At 39.4% G+C, this 19,303-nt stretch overlaps 1 protein-coding gene across 2 annotated transcripts in view; it reads left to right on the top strand.

Moving 5' to 3' along the window:
- Positions 1 to 19,303, top strand: part of FBXL20 (F-box and leucine rich repeat protein 20) — an 84,632-nt gene that overhangs the window by 44,509 nt on the left and 20,820 nt on the right. For both annotated transcript variants that reach the window (XM_075561756.1, XM_075561755.1), the window contains exons 5-9: positions 1,804 to 1,898; positions 2,383 to 2,451; positions 9,023 to 9,118; positions 10,559 to 10,685; positions 15,884 to 15,958. In XM_075561756.1, the coding sequence (XP_075417871.1) occupies positions 1,804 to 1,898; positions 2,383 to 2,451; positions 9,023 to 9,118; positions 10,559 to 10,685; positions 15,884 to 15,958 (462 nt within the window). The remainder of the gene's footprint in view (positions 1 to 1,803; positions 1,899 to 2,382; positions 2,452 to 9,022; positions 9,119 to 10,558; positions 10,686 to 15,883; positions 15,959 to 19,303) is intronic.

Below are 19,303 nucleotides of genomic sequence, written 5' to 3'. Positions count from 1 at the left end.
TCTGCTGTCCCTCTCCCAGGGAGGAGGTCACATGTGGATCCTTGTAATCAGTTCCCCCTTTCCAACCCACTCACCCTCCACTCTCCCAGCATCGTCCCTCACACCCTTGGTCCTGAAGGTATCATCCACCCTGGATTCCCTGTACCTCCAGCCCTCATATGTACCAGTGTACAGCCTCTGTCCTATCTAGCCCTGCAAGGTAGAATTCGGATCATGGTAGTTGGGGGGAGGAAGCATCCAGGATCTGGGGGAAAGCTGTGTTCTTCATCGGTACTACCTCGCACCCTAATTAACCCATCTCCTCTCCTAAACCCCTCTATGAGGGGATCTCCATTGGCCGACACTTGGGCCTTGGGTCTCCACTCGGCACTTCCCCCTTCATTTAATATGGTATATATATACATATACACACTTATGTCTTTTTTTTTTTTTTTTGCATGGTGCCTTATACCTGGTACCTTGGCACCTCGTGATCGCACTGGCCGGTGTGCTTCTTTCATGTGGGCTTTTTTGCTTCTGAGCTAGATGGCTGCTTGTTCACCTTCAAGCCTTTAAGACCCCAGACACTATCTCTTTTGATAGCCGGGCACCATCAGCTTTCTTCACCACATTTGCTTATGCACCCATTTGTCTTCAGCGATCCTATCATGGAGGTGTGCAGTCAATGATATGATTTTTTGTTCTTTGATGCCTGGTAACTGATCCCTTCGGGACCACTCAATCACACAGGCTGGGCACACACTCTTGAGATTGAGATGAGCCCTGTGGCTCTCAGGAGGCTCCAGGCAGTTTTCATGGGGAATGGTGGAGGGGCAAAATCTTTCATTGTTTTCCCATCCCACATCACCTATATTTTTTCTTGTTTGTTATCTCTAAAACAGAGAAACACAATAGGTTTTAGAGTAAAAGAAAATTAAGACTTAATTAAACTTAATTTATTTTAACCTTAATTTGAGTTCTCGGGTTCCTAGATTTATTTATTAACCAGCTTCATCACATTGGTGACCTTATAATGCCCATTGGCATTATACTAGATCTTAATGTTTCTCTCTATGCCAGTACTGCCTGGAAAATCATTCATCACACTTCTTTTTAATAAATCATCCTATTGGGGGATCTTACAGCTCCTATAACAATGTATACATCAATCAAATCAAGCACATTTGTACATGTGTTGCCATCGTCATTTCCCAAACATTTTCTTTATACTTGAGCCCTTGGTGTCAGCTTTTCTTTTTTTTCCCCTCCCTCCGCCACCCTCCTTCATGAAGCCTTGATATATTATAAACTGTTTTTATTTTCATATCTTACACCATCTACTGTCTCCTTTCAACCACTCCAGTCTATCAGACTTGTAAGGTAGAACTGGGGTCATGATGGTGGGGGTGGGGAAGCATTAAAGAGGTAGAGGAAAGCTGTGTGTTTTTTTGAGGCTCTACTGAACCTTTTCAGCAAACTTTTATCAGACTCATGTTATATGCAGAGTGATACTTGAGAAAGATACAAAAATAATAGATAGCTATTATCATTCAGGAGCGATGAGTTCATTATACATATGTGTAGTAGCATCTTAATATAAAGGCTCTATTTTCTCAAAGATAGGATATTTAACATATATAACAAAATACATAGTTTAGTTTTAAGTAGATGCCTTGATCAGGAAAGCATTTAACAATAGGTAAGATGAAATTCTGATTTAATTAGGTCTTTAAAGCTGAGCAGAAATTTATTCTTTGTTTATAAATTGTTAGACATTATATATGTTCTTTTAAAAAACAGTGATCTAGCTTACCTTTTTTATAGGGCCGAGTAGTGGAAAATATCTCAAAAAGATGTGGGGGCTTTTTGCGGAAATTGAGTCTCCGTGGGTGTCTTGGAGTTGGAGACAATGCATTAAGGTAAGGCCGTAGCTTTTGATTTAACTGCTCTTGATTGAACCATCTCACCCAGAAAATGCTCAAATAATTTTTAAATGCCTAATCTCTTTTAGAATGTAAACACGTATTATTTATAACACAAAAATATATAATAATAGGAATAATGGTTTGAGGAATAAAACAAGAACAAATATTCTTCCGTAAAAGCCACATTCCCATCATAACTTTTTCTGAGATTTTTAGTAAGTTGTTATTGTTGTTTAAATATTTGTTTGCTCAAAGGTAAATTATTTGTACTTGGTTGACATAGAGTTTAGGTAGGACTCCCACCTAATTTACAATAGAGAATTGTGATAAAATAGCTTGGAGCTGATTGTTTATAATTGTGAATCGTTTCAGTGCCAACAAACGATATTGTCAATAATAAAATCTTTTATTATTTTTTAAACCTAGAGTGGTGCTCATTTCAATTGAGAGTTTTTACTTTGTTTATTTTCCTATAAAGGACTTTTGCACAAAACTGTAGGAATATTGAAGTGCTGAATCTTAATGGGTGTACAAAGACCACAGATGCGTAAGTATTCTTTCTATGTTTTATAAGGGTAAGTCATAAACCTTGGTTTGACATACACTAGCTATAATGTAGATTACTAAATATGTTTGGCAATTTTTATATTGGTTTTATACAGAAAAGGTATTTTGAAAGAAAAATAGAACATTAAATTAAAAATGGAATTGAAAGATACTGAAAATTCTCCGTGAATTTTTTTGAGGCCACCTCGTATACACAGTAGAACCAGAACTCACTGCCATAGGGTCACTTCTGATTTATTCAATAAGGACACTAAAAATATAGATTACTGAAGGTTAAGGTAGCAATACATCAAAAGCTATGGGAAACAGTTCTCTAAAATTCTAACTATAGGACTAAACAGCATATGATAAAATCAATATTCATAATATTTATTAAGTGACTCTTTAAATGCATTGTGTCTGTCAATGACAATATACAAAGTAGCTAGGCATATCTCCTATCTTTGAGAGACTTAATATCACAGATTTAATAGATATAATAGATAGACATTATAAATCTTCAACCTACAGAGATATAGGTTGGTAATAATATGCATAAAATAAAATTTGTATATTATGTAGGAAAATTGCTGCCCATTGTGAGATGAAGTGAATTTCTTATAGAAGTATGTCTACATAGGGAGGAGTTAGTTATTCACAAAATCTTCCTGTTCAAAAAGTTTGGAAAAGAGATGTTGGAATTGCTTGATTAAAGGCAAATAGAAGAAACATTTTTAAGCATATGGTACCAGATCCACTAGTATCCAGTCTTCCTGACTAGTAGGGTTTCCAAGGTTGTAAATCTTTGTGAGAACAGACCGCCTCATCTTTCTCCCACAGAAGTACTGGTGGGTTTGAATCACCAACCTTACAGTTAGTAGCCCAGTAACTAGCCTGGAGCATTACCACACATCATTTATTTATTCTTTGCTTGGATATCACAACATTGCTAACATTTTAACATAAGAACATATCTGGAAGTATATGATTATTAATTCTTTCTATTTAATCCAGTAAGTTCTGTCTCTGGAAAAGGTATACAAACTCTTTTTATTTTTTTTTCTGTCAGTTGAGTTGGAAAACCTTTCAAATTTACTGGCTGCTTTATACCAGTAATCCTATATAACTTAATTTTTTTCTAAGGATCTATCCTACCTAAGTCTATTCCTTTGTACTGCTGTAATAACAAATAGTACATCTTTGTAATAGTTAGACTCCAAATGTGTATTAGCATAGGAGTGATGAACCGAAAACAATGAGTAAAATCTTCATAAGACTGAGAGCTAGGACTTACTGTAATATTTATCTTGCAAATAACACGTTAAGTCTTACCCTGTTTCTCACAGTGCACACACCTCATTTTTATAAGCCCATTATGACTCTTTTTTTTTTTACAAGTTGCTGACTTCAGTAAACACTGAGCCAAAAAATTCACTGTCATCAATTCTGATTCATAATGTGACCAAATAGAACTGCCCTTTGGGTTTTTTAACTTTAAATCTTGGAGGGAGTGGGCAGCCTCCTTGTCTTCCTGAGGAAGACGTGGTGTATGTAAACTCCTGGCCTTCCTAAGAGTTCACTAAACCCCATACATAATGAAGCCGTCACTCTCCTTCAACTACCATTGCCCTTACAGCCTGCCTTGTTTAATCTACGTTATTGCCTCGTTACCACTACTCACTTTGGAAAAAAAGGTCTCAAGCATATTATTTAATCCGTACATATTTTAGTATGAATTTGTAAAAGGTAAAGGCTTTTAACAGTCCATTCACCTGATCACTTGTATAGAAAATTAATAGCTTTATATCAAAAAACCAGTTGTCCATGTTCAGATTGTCACGTCATGGTATGTTGGGCTGCTAAGTGCAAGGTCAGCTATTTGAAACCACTAGTGGGCCTTCTACTCAGAAACTTACAGGGGCAGTACTGCCCTCTGCTGTAGGGTCACCAAGAGTCGGCATCCATGCTATAGTAGTGAGTTTGGAGGCTTTTGAGTGACTATACAGGTAGAAAAAATACAGATTTAAAGATGGGAAAAGCAAGAGTCTTCTTCTAATCATGACAGACTAACGTATCAGATTTGCTTTCTTAATGTGAACAAATAGAAGAATAGCCCAAAATACATAAAATAACCCATGTGAGATGTTAGATAATGTGCAGCACGCACAGGACTGTGAAATAACATGTGGGAAAGCCTGTGGTTACCCTGGTTTTTGCCCGAGGGCATTTCCCAGATAATGGCATAACAAGGAGAGGGGAACCCAAGCAAATTATGATTAACATGCTGATCTCAAGGAAAAGAGATCAGTTCTGGGAGACGTAAGCTGATTGTAGTGTATGGCTGGAAAGGAGAGAACTATTCAAAATAGATATGGCTGATGTTAAATTTTATATGCACAGGGTAAGACTCTACAATACTAAATAAAGAACATCTAATTATGAAAACCAATCTTTGGGGAGTTATAAGCTAAGTTGTCAGAGCTCAGTGAAACTGGGAGATGCTCAAACCATCCAAAGTGGATAAAGCTTGTTGAACATTTGTCATATTCGGTAGCTACTCCACAAAGGTTATAGCATGGTAATAATGCTGAACCACAAGGGATTTTTAAAAGTTCATGAGGAAATTCCATTATCTTCATTCCATTTTTTCAAAACCTTTTTGAAGCCTTCCCTCATACTTTCCCTGTTAGATGTTAAATCAAACTTCAAAGGGATCAAACTGAGTTACAACTGCCTGCCAAGACAAAACAGCTCTTTTTAGATGACAACAAAATACAAACACTTAACAATGTCGTATATAGGATATTCAGTATTCAGTCAAGTATTTCAAGACATGGAAAAACATCAGGGAAATATGGCACAGAACCCGAAGGAAAATCAGACCAGTCAAATTTTAAAATAGCATTTAAAAACCTCAGAAGAAAACCTAAGTATAATGAAATTAAAAATAAAAGGCAAACTTTAGACTACATATAAATGACAGCCCTACCTGTCTTGGAGGTACAACTAGAGTGTGCTGCTCTTAGAGACAAGGATGACAAAACTTCATCTTACATGCCGTATACACTCGAGTATAGCCGACCCAAGTATCAGCCGCAGCACCTAATTTTACCACAAAAGCTGCATTGAAAGTGTGCTGGATTTGAAAGTGGTTGGGGCAAAGAATGTACGGATGTGCTTTATACAATTGATGTATGTATATGTATGGATTGTGATGAGTTGTATGAGCCTCTAATGTAAAAAAAAAAAATGTGCTGGAAAAACTCGGCTTATACACGAGTACATATGGTACTTTGGACAGGTCAGAAGGACTTTGTGTTGGGCATTGTCAACAGGGTGGGTTGACTCAGTGCCACAGGCTGTGAAGAGGGCTCAGGATCTTTCCCTTGTCAACACAGTGGCACATAACAATAGCTAACAACATACCCAGTAAATCTCAGGAAGAGGAATAGATGAATTAGTTTTAAAGTCATCCCAACATGCAGAATAAAGAGAACACAGCTATAAGGTGGTGTTTGGATCAAAATAAATAGCTGTAAATTTATCTATTTTAAAAACAAGTCAAAGTTCTCTGCTTCTAGCTTTAAAACTAGAAATAAGGAGGGAGGATCAGGAAGGGGGTGGAATGAGCTGATGCCAGGGGCTTAAGTGGAGAGCAGCTGTTAGGAGAGTGATGAGCACAATAAATGTACACATTGATGCATGTATGAATTGTGATGGGTTGTAGTAAAATGATTTTTAAGAAAAGGATGATAGCACCAAATGTACAATGTGCTTGACACGATGTATGTGTGTATGTACGAGCCCCTAACAAAATGATTTCAAAAAACAAACCAAATCCAAAGTAGGCGCAGAGAAGGAAATGAAGAAAACAGCCTAAATCAATGAAATAGGAAGTAGACATACAGTAGTCAAAATTGTTTAAACCAAAACTTGGTTGTTTTAAAATAAAATCTATAAGCTGCATCAGTCTGTTCTTAGTTGCTGTGAAATTGGTTCTGTCTCATAGCAACCATATAGACAGCAGAAGGAGACGCCGCCGGATTCTGTGTCATTCTCAGAGCTGGTCTTAGGTTTGAGCCCATTGTTGTATACACCGTGTCAATCATTTTAATCGAGGGCCTCTTTCTTGCTGCCCCTCTACCATACAAAATTTCACAGCCGCACACTGCTCTCTGAAATCAGCCATCACAAAAAATGAGATGCCAGCCAAACTGCTGTTAGGAAAACAGTCACTGTGACCGGAGGGAGCCGTCACGGGCAACGTGGAGCAAGTTGCTCAATGCTCACCTGTGGGAAAAATGCACACTGTGAAAGCTCTGCACCCCCCAGTGCAATTCCTCTTAGTGTGAGGGCACCCCACAGGGGTGGTGTGTACTTCTTAATGGCTGCTATCTTCCCAAACTTGAATGGAAACACTACCTTTCTTTTTGTTTGAAACACTTGCATGACACAGAAGAATCCAAGTCTCTTTCCGTTTCACTTGTCCTCCCTTTACAGCCACTTAAACCAGTGTTTAGGCCTGCAGGTCACGGAATCTGGAGGATTTTTAAGGCTCTGACCCTTTTTCTCATTTTAAAAAATTTAACTTTGTTTTTGTTGTTTTTATTTATCTATATGTTTATTTTCCCCTTTTAGTTACAGGCTGTGATAGTTACAAAGAAAAGCATTCTATGTAGTTGTGCAGCCCCTGCTATAGTTGATTGTGCCAGCCTGGCCGATAAACACAAATAGGATTAACTGAAGGGCAGAGGGATAAATGACTTGCTTGTTCTGTGCCTCAGTTTAAAGGGGTACACTACCTGTGGGAAGCCTAGCCTGTGGACTGTGTCGCTGTAAGTTGAGGTCTCTTTAAGCCCACACGATTGGAATGTTCATCTCTGGAGCTGGGGACTGACAGTTGGGGACCTGCCTTGCTGTTTGCTGCCAGGGTATAAATAGCCCAGCTCTCTCTACAGAAGGGGACTAGTAACTGGCAGCTCTCAAAACTTGAAGGACTGCTAGTGTCTCACTGCTTTATAACTTAACTGTTAATTTCTTGTATTATCTATCTGTATATTATTTAACGGTTTATTTCTTGAATTATATATCTATCTTTATAAATATATTTATATATAATTACTAGCAATCTGGTTTGTCTCTCTAGAGAACCCTGTCCAATACAGTCCATCTCATCAAATCTGTAAAATACCCCAGTAAACACCACATGTATTCTTTTTTGCTTTTTTCTGTCTGTTTTCTTTCCCTCTTCCCCCCATTCTCTCATCGTGGTCTTTTAAATTCTTAATCTTTGGTGTAACACCTTTCTTTTTTCTTTTTCTTTATAATAATGGCTCTTCTGAATGGGAAAGGTTCCAAGATTTGTAACTGCTTTTATTTGGGGCTTGGAAATTTTATAACTCTTATACATAGAAACATGTTTAATGAAAATGGTTTATGCCCAAAACAAAAATATATCATTATGAATGGGGGGGGTGTTACAGAGCAGAGGCCCAAAGCCCATCTGTAGACAGTTGGGCATCCCCTTACAGAGTCACAAGGAAGAGACAAGCCAGTCAGGGTGCAATATAGCACCAATGAAACATACAACTTTCCTCTAGTTCTTCAGTGCTTTCTTCACCCCCCCCCCCATTATCATGACCCCAGTTCTACCTTACAAATCTAGCTAAACCAGAGCATGTACACTGGTACTGGTAAGAGCTGGAAACACAGGGAATCCAGGACAGATGAACCCCTCAGTCAGGGTGAGATGTAGTATCAATGAAGAACACAGCTTTCTCCCAGATTCTGGATGCTTCCTCCCCCCAACTACCATGATCCGAATTCTACCTTGCAGGGCTGGATAGGGCAGAGGTTGTACACTGGTGCATATGGGAGCTGGAGGCACAGGGAATCCAGGGTGGACGATACCTTCAGGACCAAGGGTGTGAGGGGCGATGCTGGGAGAGTGGAGGGTGAGTGGGTTGGAAAGGGGGAACTGATTACAAGGATCCACATGTGACCTCCTCCCTGGGAGATGGACGGCAGAGAAGGGGGGAAGGGAGCCTCCGGATAGGGCAAGATATGACAAAATAACAATCTGTGGATTATCAAGGGCTCATGAGGGAGAGGGGAGTGGGGAGGGAGGGGGAAAAAAAAGAGGACCTGATGCAGAGGGCTTAAGTGGAGAGCAAATGCTTTGAGAGTGATTAGGGCAAAGAATGTACAGATGTGCTTTATACAATTGATGTATGTATACATGTGGATTGTGATAAGAGTTGTATGAGCCCCTAATAAAATGTAAAAAAAAAAGACATGAAAAAATAATACTAATACATCAATTTTAAAGGGTTCATGAGGGAGGGGGGGAGAAAGGGGGAAATGAGCTGATACAAGGGCTTAAGTAGAAAGACAGTGTTCTGAAAATGTTGATGGCGCATGTATACAAATGCACTTGACACAATGGGTGTATGTGTGGACTGTGATGAGAGCTGTATGAGCCCCCAATGAAATGATTAAAAAACAAAAAAGAAGGTGGGATGTGATATACTAAGAATGTGTTTTGATTTTACTTTTTATTTTCTCTCTTTCAGTACATGTACTAGCCTTAGCAAGTTCTGTTCCAAACTCAGACACCTTGACTTGGCTTCCTGTACATCAATTACAAACATGTCTCTAAAAGCTCTGAGGTAACTTTCTTATAAGCATGTTCAGTACTCAGGAAAAATTTACGTTAAAAATCATTGCAATTAAAGGCATTTATGTTACGAATATGCACTGTAATTCAGAATGGAACTGCTTACTTACTCAGAGGACATGTCTGTGAAATTTGACTAAGCTCTCTGATCGCCTACTTTAAATTAAAAAGAAAGGTATGGTTCAACAGTAGTTAAACAGTTCAGGAGTCAGATTTTTAACCAGGTGCCTTGAGTACATATAACAACATTGTGAGCTTTACCTTATATCTTATAGTTACTATTAGAATTAAATACTAGATTAAATCATATAAAGTTGGCAATATTGGACAATTTTTTGTTTTTTAATAAAATGGCAGCTTCATGTGGTACCTGGCACATAGTAACCATTCAGTAAATGTAATTTTCATGTTTAAATGTATTTTATTATAGAAGTTTTACTTGTTTTCTTGAAAATGTATTGTAAAATAAGGGTAAAATAATTCTCTTTGGAACCTTTTAATCATCCTTTTATTAATGATTGTGGTCTCTTTATAAGAACAAGTGCAGTATGGGTTAAGTAGTTTAGAGCGCATGTGTAGAAACACTTTACTTAGTTATAAAATAGTTTTACACATCGTCTCATTTGGTGCAACCTTATGCAGTAGATAGGACAGCTGTTTTACAGGATTAAAGTCAATTGAGCTTTCAAGTACTGGGTACTCTTAAACAACCATGGTCTTTAACAGAATAAGGCGTGTCGTGTCATCATATTACAATGTGTGCTAATAGAAGTCAGTGTATTGATTTGGGGAAATTATAGAAAGTTTTTACAAAGAAAAGGTTCCTTAGCTAATCTTTGGACTAAAGAAGATCCAGGCAGGATTCTGAAAGTGTCCTGATGTCACTTGAACCTAGATCTCCCGACTTTGTTTTCTGACCATGTTCTGCAAGCAGGAATATTTAAACAACATTTTCCAATGAATGTCATTGAAAGTTTGGTTGAATTCTATGTTTCAAGTGTGAAACTGAATTTAGAGCAAGAGGTCAAAGATGAAAGCAATGTACTAATTACTCTTAAGTTTAAACAAGTTATATCATTTTTCCTTCATCTAGAGACCATTCAGATGATATGATAGTGCAATAAGAATTTTAAAGTATTTTAAAGTTATGTAAAATTCTAAAATATGTGGGGGGCGGGGGGAAGAAGCCACTACTTTGTGCTCAAATCCATAAACTGGATTTGACTCTAGTGATAAATCATTCTGTGAACACCACAAATGTGAATTGACTTTTCTTTTATTGTGGGATTCCTTATATTCTAAATGTAAAGTGAATATGTATGCTCTCATGGGGAAAATGGGCCCGTGTGCACTCTGACTGGATAGCTTATACAACTCCAGGGCCCTTGGAACTGGATATGGTCACATTTATCTTGTTTTGTTTTATTCTAAGTGAGGGATGTCCACTGCTGGAGCAACTGAATATTTCCTGGTGTGACCAAGTAACCAAGGACGGCATCCAAGCACTCGTGAGAGGCTGTGGGGGTCTCAAGGCCTTATTCTTAAAAGGCTGCACCCAGGTAATACTCCATGTAGTACTTAGGAAAGTCAGAAGGGCCGTGAGCTTAGGGTAAGAGGCCGCAGGCTACTGACTTAAAGGAAATGTTTCTTATTGCTTTTTGTTGGCCAAAGTCATGATCACTTGTTTTCCTATGGATAAAAGAATATTAAAAAGATTAACATTTGATCCAAGATACACATCTTCTTGCGAAATTGATTTGAGGGGTAAAATGAGGTGAGGTGGTGAATATCACACTGAGCATACGCCATAATCAAGAAGGGCTTCTTGTAGCGTAATCTGCACGTGAAAAAAATGTACACTGACTGCCTGAGACTTCCAACTGTAGCCAAGGGAAAGCAGTCTTGGCAGTTTCCAAGGGTTGTTTAGCCATCGGTTTATCTTACATGTGCCAAATACACAGCTACCTACATTTTACAGTGTTGATGCTTTTTTCTCTGCCAGGCATATTACAAATCCAACACGTTTTACTTAAAGTGTTACTGTCTTTGTATTTTATAGTGAACATGACACATGGAGTAAGGTAGCATGAAAGCAATTTATCAAGATTGGATTTCATACTAATGTAGGACTAGGTTTTTTAAAATTATTTTACCAATATTGTTAAAATCATACCTGGAATTGCATTAAAAATGCCCTCATTTTGCCATGTTAGGAGAGGGACTGCTGTTTCAAGCAGAGCTTTGGGGTTCTTACAGCCTTAAAACAACAGCTTGAGCTTCTGGTTATTTATGGAATCCTAGAAAATATTGATTGGAATACATCATTATAATCAATTACTTACCATCTGTTCTCAGCAATGTAAGGATGGCACTGATCTTCCCGCACCAGATAAACATTGGATTCCTTTTTCAGCTTCTGTTCTCTAAATTTAATGTTTTAAAGAACTTATGGGACATGTAAAAATATGAAAATGTTGTTTTAAAATGAAAATTATCACACCTTTATAATTCACCAGTAAAATGTGGTGGGGCTTATTTAATTGAACATAAACAACTACCATAGAGAGTTTAACAGAAATTTCAAAGTGCAGCTCAAAAAGACAAAGATTTAAGATGAAATGTGAAAACAACTGGAAAGCAAAAGATAAAAACACGCTTGACATTTCTTGTGCTGAAAGAACTGAAAAACATTAAGCTTCTGATGGACCCCGGCTATCAAAAGAGATAGCGACTGGGGTCTTAAAGACTTGAAGGTAAACAAGCGGCCATCTAGCTCAGATGCAACAAAGCCCACAAGGAAGAAGCACACCAGCCTGTGTGATCACGAGGTCCCGAAAGGACCAGGTATCAGGCATCAAAGAAAAAAGACAATCAAATCATTGTAAATGAGGGGGAGTGCTGAGTGGGGACCCAAGACCCATCTGTAGGCAACCATACAGCCCATTACAGAAGGGTGCCAGGGAGGAGACAAACCAGTCAGTGCAGTGTAGCAACGATAAAATATACAACTTTCCTCTAGTTCCTAAATACTTCTTCCCTCCCACTACCATGATCCCAATTCTACCTTACAAATCTGGCTAGACCAAAGGATGTACACTGGTACAGATAGGAACTCGAAGCACAAGAAATCCAGGACAGATGATCCCTTCAGGATCAGTGGTGAGAGGTGGTGGAAGGAGGGTGGAGTGGAAAGGGGGAACCAAGTACAAGGATCTACATATAACCTCCTCCCTGGAAGATGAACAACAGAAAGTGGGTGAAGGGAGTCGGTGATAAATGACAAAACAATAATTTATAAATTATCACGGGTTTATGGGGAGCGGGGAGGGAGGGTAAAGAATGAGCTGATACCAAGGGCTCAAGCAAATGTTTTGAGAATGATGATGGCAACAAATGTACAAATGTGCTTGACACGATGGATGTATTTATGGATTGTGATAAGACTTGTATGGGCCCCCAATAAAATTCTGTTTGTTTTTGAGAATTAAAGAGATCAAATATGAAAAAATTAAGCTTCAAGTTGAAGATTTCTATGAACAACTTATTGAATAACAAGAAACAGCTCCAAAAGATGGAAGTAGAGTCACTACCCAAAACATTTGGTCACCATTTAATCATTTCAGGGTCAAGAGCCAGTGCTATTGGAGGGAGGATTTCCAAGTCTCACGGAAGGCATTGGCAAGAAGCAAGGCTCCAGGGATTGACAGAATACCAACGAACAGAACAGTGGAGACACTTGTTTGTCTATGCCAAGAAATTTGGGAGACAGCTACCTTGTCAGTCCACTTGAAGCAATTCATCCAGCGCATTCCAAAGTGAGGTGGTTCAATGAAGAATAGGGAAATTATCAAATGTCCTTAATATATCATGAAAGTACCTTTCGAAGATGACTTAAATCAATTGCAGCTGTATTTTGACAGGAAACATAGCAATTTAAGTTGAAATTAGAAAAGGGTAACATTGTTGATGTCAGATGGCTCTAGGCTGAAAGCAATGAAATACCAGAAAGATGTTTGCTTGTGTCTTATTAACTATGCAGACCGTTGACTGTCTGGTGGACCATTACTAATTTTGGATACCATTGTGAAAAAAGAGAAGTTCAGAACACTTAATTGTGCTCACGTGCAACCTGTAGAGCAAGAGGCAGTTGTTTGAACAGAACAACAGGGATGCTGCCTAATCAGGAAAGTTGTGTGTCAAGCTCATTTCATCTGTGTTCAGAGACTGTAACCTTGCTTTCTGAGGAGAACCGGGGGCACTTGCTGATGAAGAACAAAGAGGGCAGCACCCTCTAATATGTTTTATAACTCAATGTAAATAAAATCCTCCAAACTAGCCTTAGAGTATCATCACAAATGGAGGGAAATCTTGAAATTGTCAAGGATTTTATTTTGTCAACAGAGATCAAACAATAGAAGCTCACCTACTGGTGTAGTTCATGACACTCAGACCATTCTCCAACCTTAGGAACCATCTTCTTGGACATTCCTTGTTTCTGGGACCAGCTAACATCTTCTTTCTGTATGGTTAGCTCTCAATCCTGTAGAACTTGTATATGATTCACGAGGCCTTGGGCAAAGAGAACAAGGAAAAGTATGTGTCAGGGTTGTATCCTATTACCATACTTAATCTGCCTGTATGCTGAGCAAATAATAAGGGAAGCTGGCTTATAAGCAGCAGAATTTGGCATCAGGCTAGGAGGAATGCTTATTAAGCAACCTTCAATATTCAGATGACCAAACTTACTTGCTGAAAGTGCAGAGGAATTGAAGATCAAGGATTGTAACCTTCAGTGTAGATTAGGACGCAATGTAAAGAAGACCCAAATCATCACAGCTGGACAGACTTCGAGATAACATGATAAGTGGAGTAACGGTCGAAGTCAGGATTTTGTCTTGCTTGGATCCACAATATATGCTCATGGAAGCAGCCATCAAGAGATCAAAAGAAGAATTGCATTAGGTAATTTGGCTGCCCAAGATTTCTTTGGGATGTTTATAAGAAAGGATGTTATTTTGAGGACTGGGGTGTACATGAGCCAAACCCTGGTAATTTTCAGTTACCTCATATCCATATGAAAGTTGGACATTGAATAAAGAAGACCAGAGAAGAATTCATGCATTTGAATTGTGATGCTGGTGAAGACTGTCAGAAGCACCGTGGATTGCTAAAAGGGAAAACAGATCTGTCTTGGAAGAAGTCAGCCAGCGTGTTCCTTAGAAGCAAGAATGTCAAGACTTCATCTTACATACTTTGGTCATGTTCTCAGGAGAAATCGGTCCCTGGAGGACATTATATTTGGTAAAATAGAGGGAGGGGCAGCAATGGAGAGAAAGGCCCTTGAGGAGATGGATTGACACCATGACTTCAACAGTGGGCTCAGGCGCAGGACCAGCCAGTGTTTCATTCTGTTGTGCATAAGGTCACTATGGGTTGAAACCGACTCTGGCACCTAACCACAGCTCCAGATCCTAGACCGGCCAGGAGCTCTCAGAGGCCAGAATCAGTCCTTTGAAAGGCACATGCCAGCTTGCACCTGGCTGCACTTGTTATATCCTTTTTTCAAGCACATCAATGTAGCCTTGGGATGCACTGGACACGTACTCTTAGAGCTGGTGAGTAAATGAGAGGGTACCAAGCAGCTCTTGAAGATGCAAAATGAGTACTGCAGCTTCACCCTCTCCTACGACATACATGTTATCCCAAGATGAATGAGAGAGAATCCTCGCAACCATGTAAGCCATCCTCACCACGGAGAACCTGAACTAGCCCCTTCTGGATTTACATACTATGGGATCTCTCCACATAGCCCCTACCTCTGTGACTTTAACATTTTCCTAGCAAAGGAACACGAAATGGGCCAAAGCTGCCCAACCTCTTCAAACTGGCTGACCTCCAGGCAGGGCTGGGCAAGCATCTCTTGAGTGACTTACCCTCATCAAACACAGCTAGACGCCTGTAGAGCTCAGTCGCAGACATCAGTTCTTCACTACGCTGGAGCCCCTCCCAAGCCATGGACAAAAGGAAGCTTTGGGGCTTTCTTCTGCAGCCTTTGGCAGATCTGCACAATCCCTTTTTAAAGTGTTAAAAATCAAAAGATGTCACTTTGAGCAGTAAGATGTGCTTGACTCAGACCATATTTCCCATCGCCTCGTGCATGCAAAGCTGCACAGTGAATAAGGAAAACCAAAGAATAGTCCGTGCCTTTGAATGCCGGTGTTAGCTAAGAATATGGAATATGCTATGGACTGCCACAACATTGGGAAGAGGTACAGCCAGAACACTCCTTAGAAGTGAGAATGAAGACACGTTTCAAATATGTGGACATGTTTCAGGAGTGACGAGGTGGCTGTCAGCTAAAGCAGGAAGACCTTCGATGAGATAGCTGGACACAGTGACGGCGATAGCAGGCTCAGATTAGTCGTTCTGTGAGGCTGGCACAAGCCTGGGCAGTGTTGCTCCTGTTGCACATGAGATCGCTCTGAGTGAGAACTGACTGGACAGCACCCACCAACAATAAAATCCATAAGCTACTGGGCAATGTTTACGTCACCTTTCCATTCCTTTAGTCGTAATAGGATTTTGATATATTCAGAACTGCATGGAAATACTGATAACCATGCTGAGAGTTCCATTGAAATTTAGTTTGATGGAAAAAAATTTAGTTTGATGTATGTACACTATTGATGAATGTATTCTGAAATCTTTCCCCTTTGAAACCATGTCAGTAATTTTTTTTTCTCTTTTTCCTTTCTAGTTAGAAGATGAAGCTCTGAAGTATATAGGTGCACACTGTCCTGAGCTGGTTACTTTGAACTTACAGACTTGCTTGGTAAGTAGTCCTTCTAATGACTATTCTGTGCTAAGTAATTCATTTCAGTAGTATTGTAAGGGTTTCGGTCATGAAGACCAGTAGTGTTTCCACTGAAATGCTGGCGACAGAGTGGACTCTCCATGCTCGAGAGTAGTCATGCCTAGAGTCTTTGGCATAGTTAAGATAGAACTGACTAGACCCCTTTTCTACTTTAAAACAATCTACTTTTTCTTTTTGTTCCTTTTTTTACATTTTATTAGGGGCTCATACAATTCTTATCACAATCCATACATATACATACATCAATTGTATAAAGCACATCCATACATTCCCTGCCCCAATCATTCTCAAAGCATTTGCTCTCCACTTAAGCCCTTTGCATCAGGTCCTCTTTTTTTTTCCCCTCCCTCCCTGCTCCCCCCTCCCTCATATGCCCTTGGTAATTTATACATCATTATTTTGTCATATCTTGCCCTATCTGGAGTCTCCCTTCCCCCCCTTCTCTGCCATCCCTCTCCCAGGGAGGAGGTCACATGTGGATCCTTGTAATCAGTTCCCCCTTTCCAACCCACTCACCCTCCACTCTCCCAGCATCGCCCCTCACATCCTTGGTCCTGAAGGTATCATCCACCCTGGATTCCCTGTGCCTCCAGCCCCCATATGTACCAGTGTACAGCCTCTGTCCTATCCAGCCCTGCAAGGTAGAATTCGGATCATGGTAGTTGGGGGGGGAAACAATCTACTTTTAAAAAATGAATTCACAGAGTTTAATATTTAAAATGTTTTTGCAGTCTGTTATTTTTTTTTGCAGTGTGTTGTTAAGGTGTGTGATTGGCAACTACTGATGTAAACAGATAACAAGTAAATTGTACCCCTAAAATTAGTCAAGTAGTAAGGTAGGGAGTACTAGTTAGGGAGCCTTGAAAGTGTAGTGGCTTACACATTAAATTCTCAGCCACAAGGTCAGCAGTCAAAACCACCAGCCACTCCACTAGAGAAAGAGCCGTTTTTCTGCTCAGTCCTACAAGATCAGTATGACTCACCATGGACTAGATGGCAGTGAGTTCGTTTTGGGTTTCATTTTGGTTTTCAGTGTTACTTCTTAGCATCTGGCTTTGTTCAGGCCACAAACTCTGTGTCTCCCTGTAATCCACCCTGCATATTACTGAAGCTTGCTCAAACTACTCAGAACAATGACAGTTCACAGTTAATGGCTCTTTCTTGCCTTGAAAATTACCTGTGGACAAGAGCCCCTAACAGTAATGTAAAAAAGTTGATGAAAGTTTTTCTTGTTCTACTAGGCCTTCTAATGATGCCATTCCCTTATTGTTTGATCACTTGGAATATGTTGAGATCATAATAGTCATTTAATTTAAGGATTATAAATAATACAAGTTCAGTTACTTCCCAGTGGACTCTCATGACAGCCCACTTTGTCACCATGGAACTCTTCTTCATAGGGTTTTCAGTGGGCCTTCTTTGAGGTGCCTCTCGGTGAACTCAGACCTTGAACTTTTGGGAACAGCCTACTGTTACCTATTAGCACCGCAGAGGGGTGGGATATAAACCTTATTGTTTTCAGGTTCATTCTGATTCATGACAAATCCCATGTGTTACAAAGTGAAACTGCTCCGTAAGGTTTTCTTGGCTGTAATCTGCACAGAAACGGATTACTAGGCCTTTTCTCCCGCAGAACTACTGGGTGGGTTTGAACCAACAAGTCGTTAGGTATGAGCCCTTGTGCTATCCAGGGACTTTGTAACATCCAGAGCCTGGGCCAGAAGACACCTGGAGATTGCGCTGAAGGACTGACACCCCTTCCTATTTCATTCCAATCACCATAATTACCAACAACCAAAATGTGCCTAATCCCAGTCTGTAAGTTATACCCTATAGGTATGTGTTACATACATACACACACACAAATTTCATATTTAGTTTGGGTGTTTTTATTTTTATCCTCACACAAGAATTATAGCTGGTGTGAAAAATTAGTTCTAGCACATGTATTTTGTGTTCCTCCACCCAAATCTTAGTATGGAAGTCATTCCCATTGTGATGGAGCAATTTTCAACATTTAGGTGACTTAATGTTTCTACTCGAAAGTGATGTGATAAGCACAGTGATTCCATCTCTTCTTTTTTTGGTATATGCCAGAGCTTTTATTTTATTTATTTTTTAATCATTCTATTGGGAGCTCTTACAGCTCTTATAACAATCCATATATCCATTGTGTCAAGCACATTTATACATATATTGTCATCATCCTTTTCAAAGTTCCATCTCTTATTCCTGAAAGTAAAATTGTAGTACCTTTTAATGTTTTACATTAAAGTATTGTGAATATGACTTTCCTTATTTTGCCTGGGGAATTTATTACAGACTAAATCAGTGGCTCTGAACCTGTGGGTCGGGAGCCCTGTGGGAGTCACACGACCCTTTCACAGGATCACCCAATTCACAACAGTAGCAAAATGACAGTGATGAAGTAGCAATGAAAATCATGTTATAGTTGGGGGGGGGTGTTACTGTCACATGAGGAACTGTATGAAAGGGTCAAGGCGCGAGGAAGGTTGAGAACCGCTGATTGAAGCATTAAAGTGAAATGGCAGCTGAGCCCTGTAATCCTGTTCTCAGTGTGGTAGAGTCCACTGGCCGGCCTGCTTATTGACTTCTGCTGCTTCCTTTGCTTCTGGCTTAGCCTTATCTAGTGGCACTTTGTGTGGGACTTGCAAAAGTGTGTATTCTTAATTATTTTAACCTCCCAACAAGCCTGGCTTCTGCTTTTGGATCTTCTTATATTCATATTTTGGTTTGGTTGTATGGTATTGTGAACAGTGCTGTTTCAACCCATGAATATTAAAAATATGGGGCTTTTTTCGGAGACCTATGCAAAATGAGTAATCTTGCAGGTCAAGTGGTCCACCGTTACTGAGTGCACTCTGACTCACTATTTCCAGGGCTGTAAATCATCACGGGAGCTAATGACTTTATCTTTCTCTGCAGGAGTGACTAGTGGATATGAACTGCCAGCTCCAAACTTGGAGTTAGCAGCTCAAAGGGTACCCAGTAGCACCACTGATGTTGGAAAATCCAACTTTTTAAGATGTTTACCCCCAAAAAAGATGTTTACATATATTATCTTTGAATGCATGTTTTCCGTTTTTAAATACTTTTGAACACTTACCGAATGATATTTGGTTATATAACTTTGTTCTTTCCATTATAAAACTGAGATATAGAGGTTAAATTGTTGCTCTTGCTGATAAAACAAAAGATTACATATGTTTTCCTTTAGTGCTACTGATTTATATTAAACTTATCTTGATTTTTTTGTGGTGCTTGTTTAATATTTTTCCTTTA

The sequence above is a fragment of the Tenrec ecaudatus genome, chromosome 10 (assembly GCF_050624435.1).
Source record: "Tenrec ecaudatus isolate mTenEca1 chromosome 10, mTenEca1.hap1, whole genome shotgun sequence".
NCBI classification, from domain to species: domain Eukaryota; kingdom Metazoa; phylum Chordata; class Mammalia; order Afrosoricida; family Tenrecidae; genus Tenrec; species Tenrec ecaudatus.
Note: the sequence above shows the minus strand (reverse complement) of the source record. Positions and strands in the feature narration are given on the sequence as shown.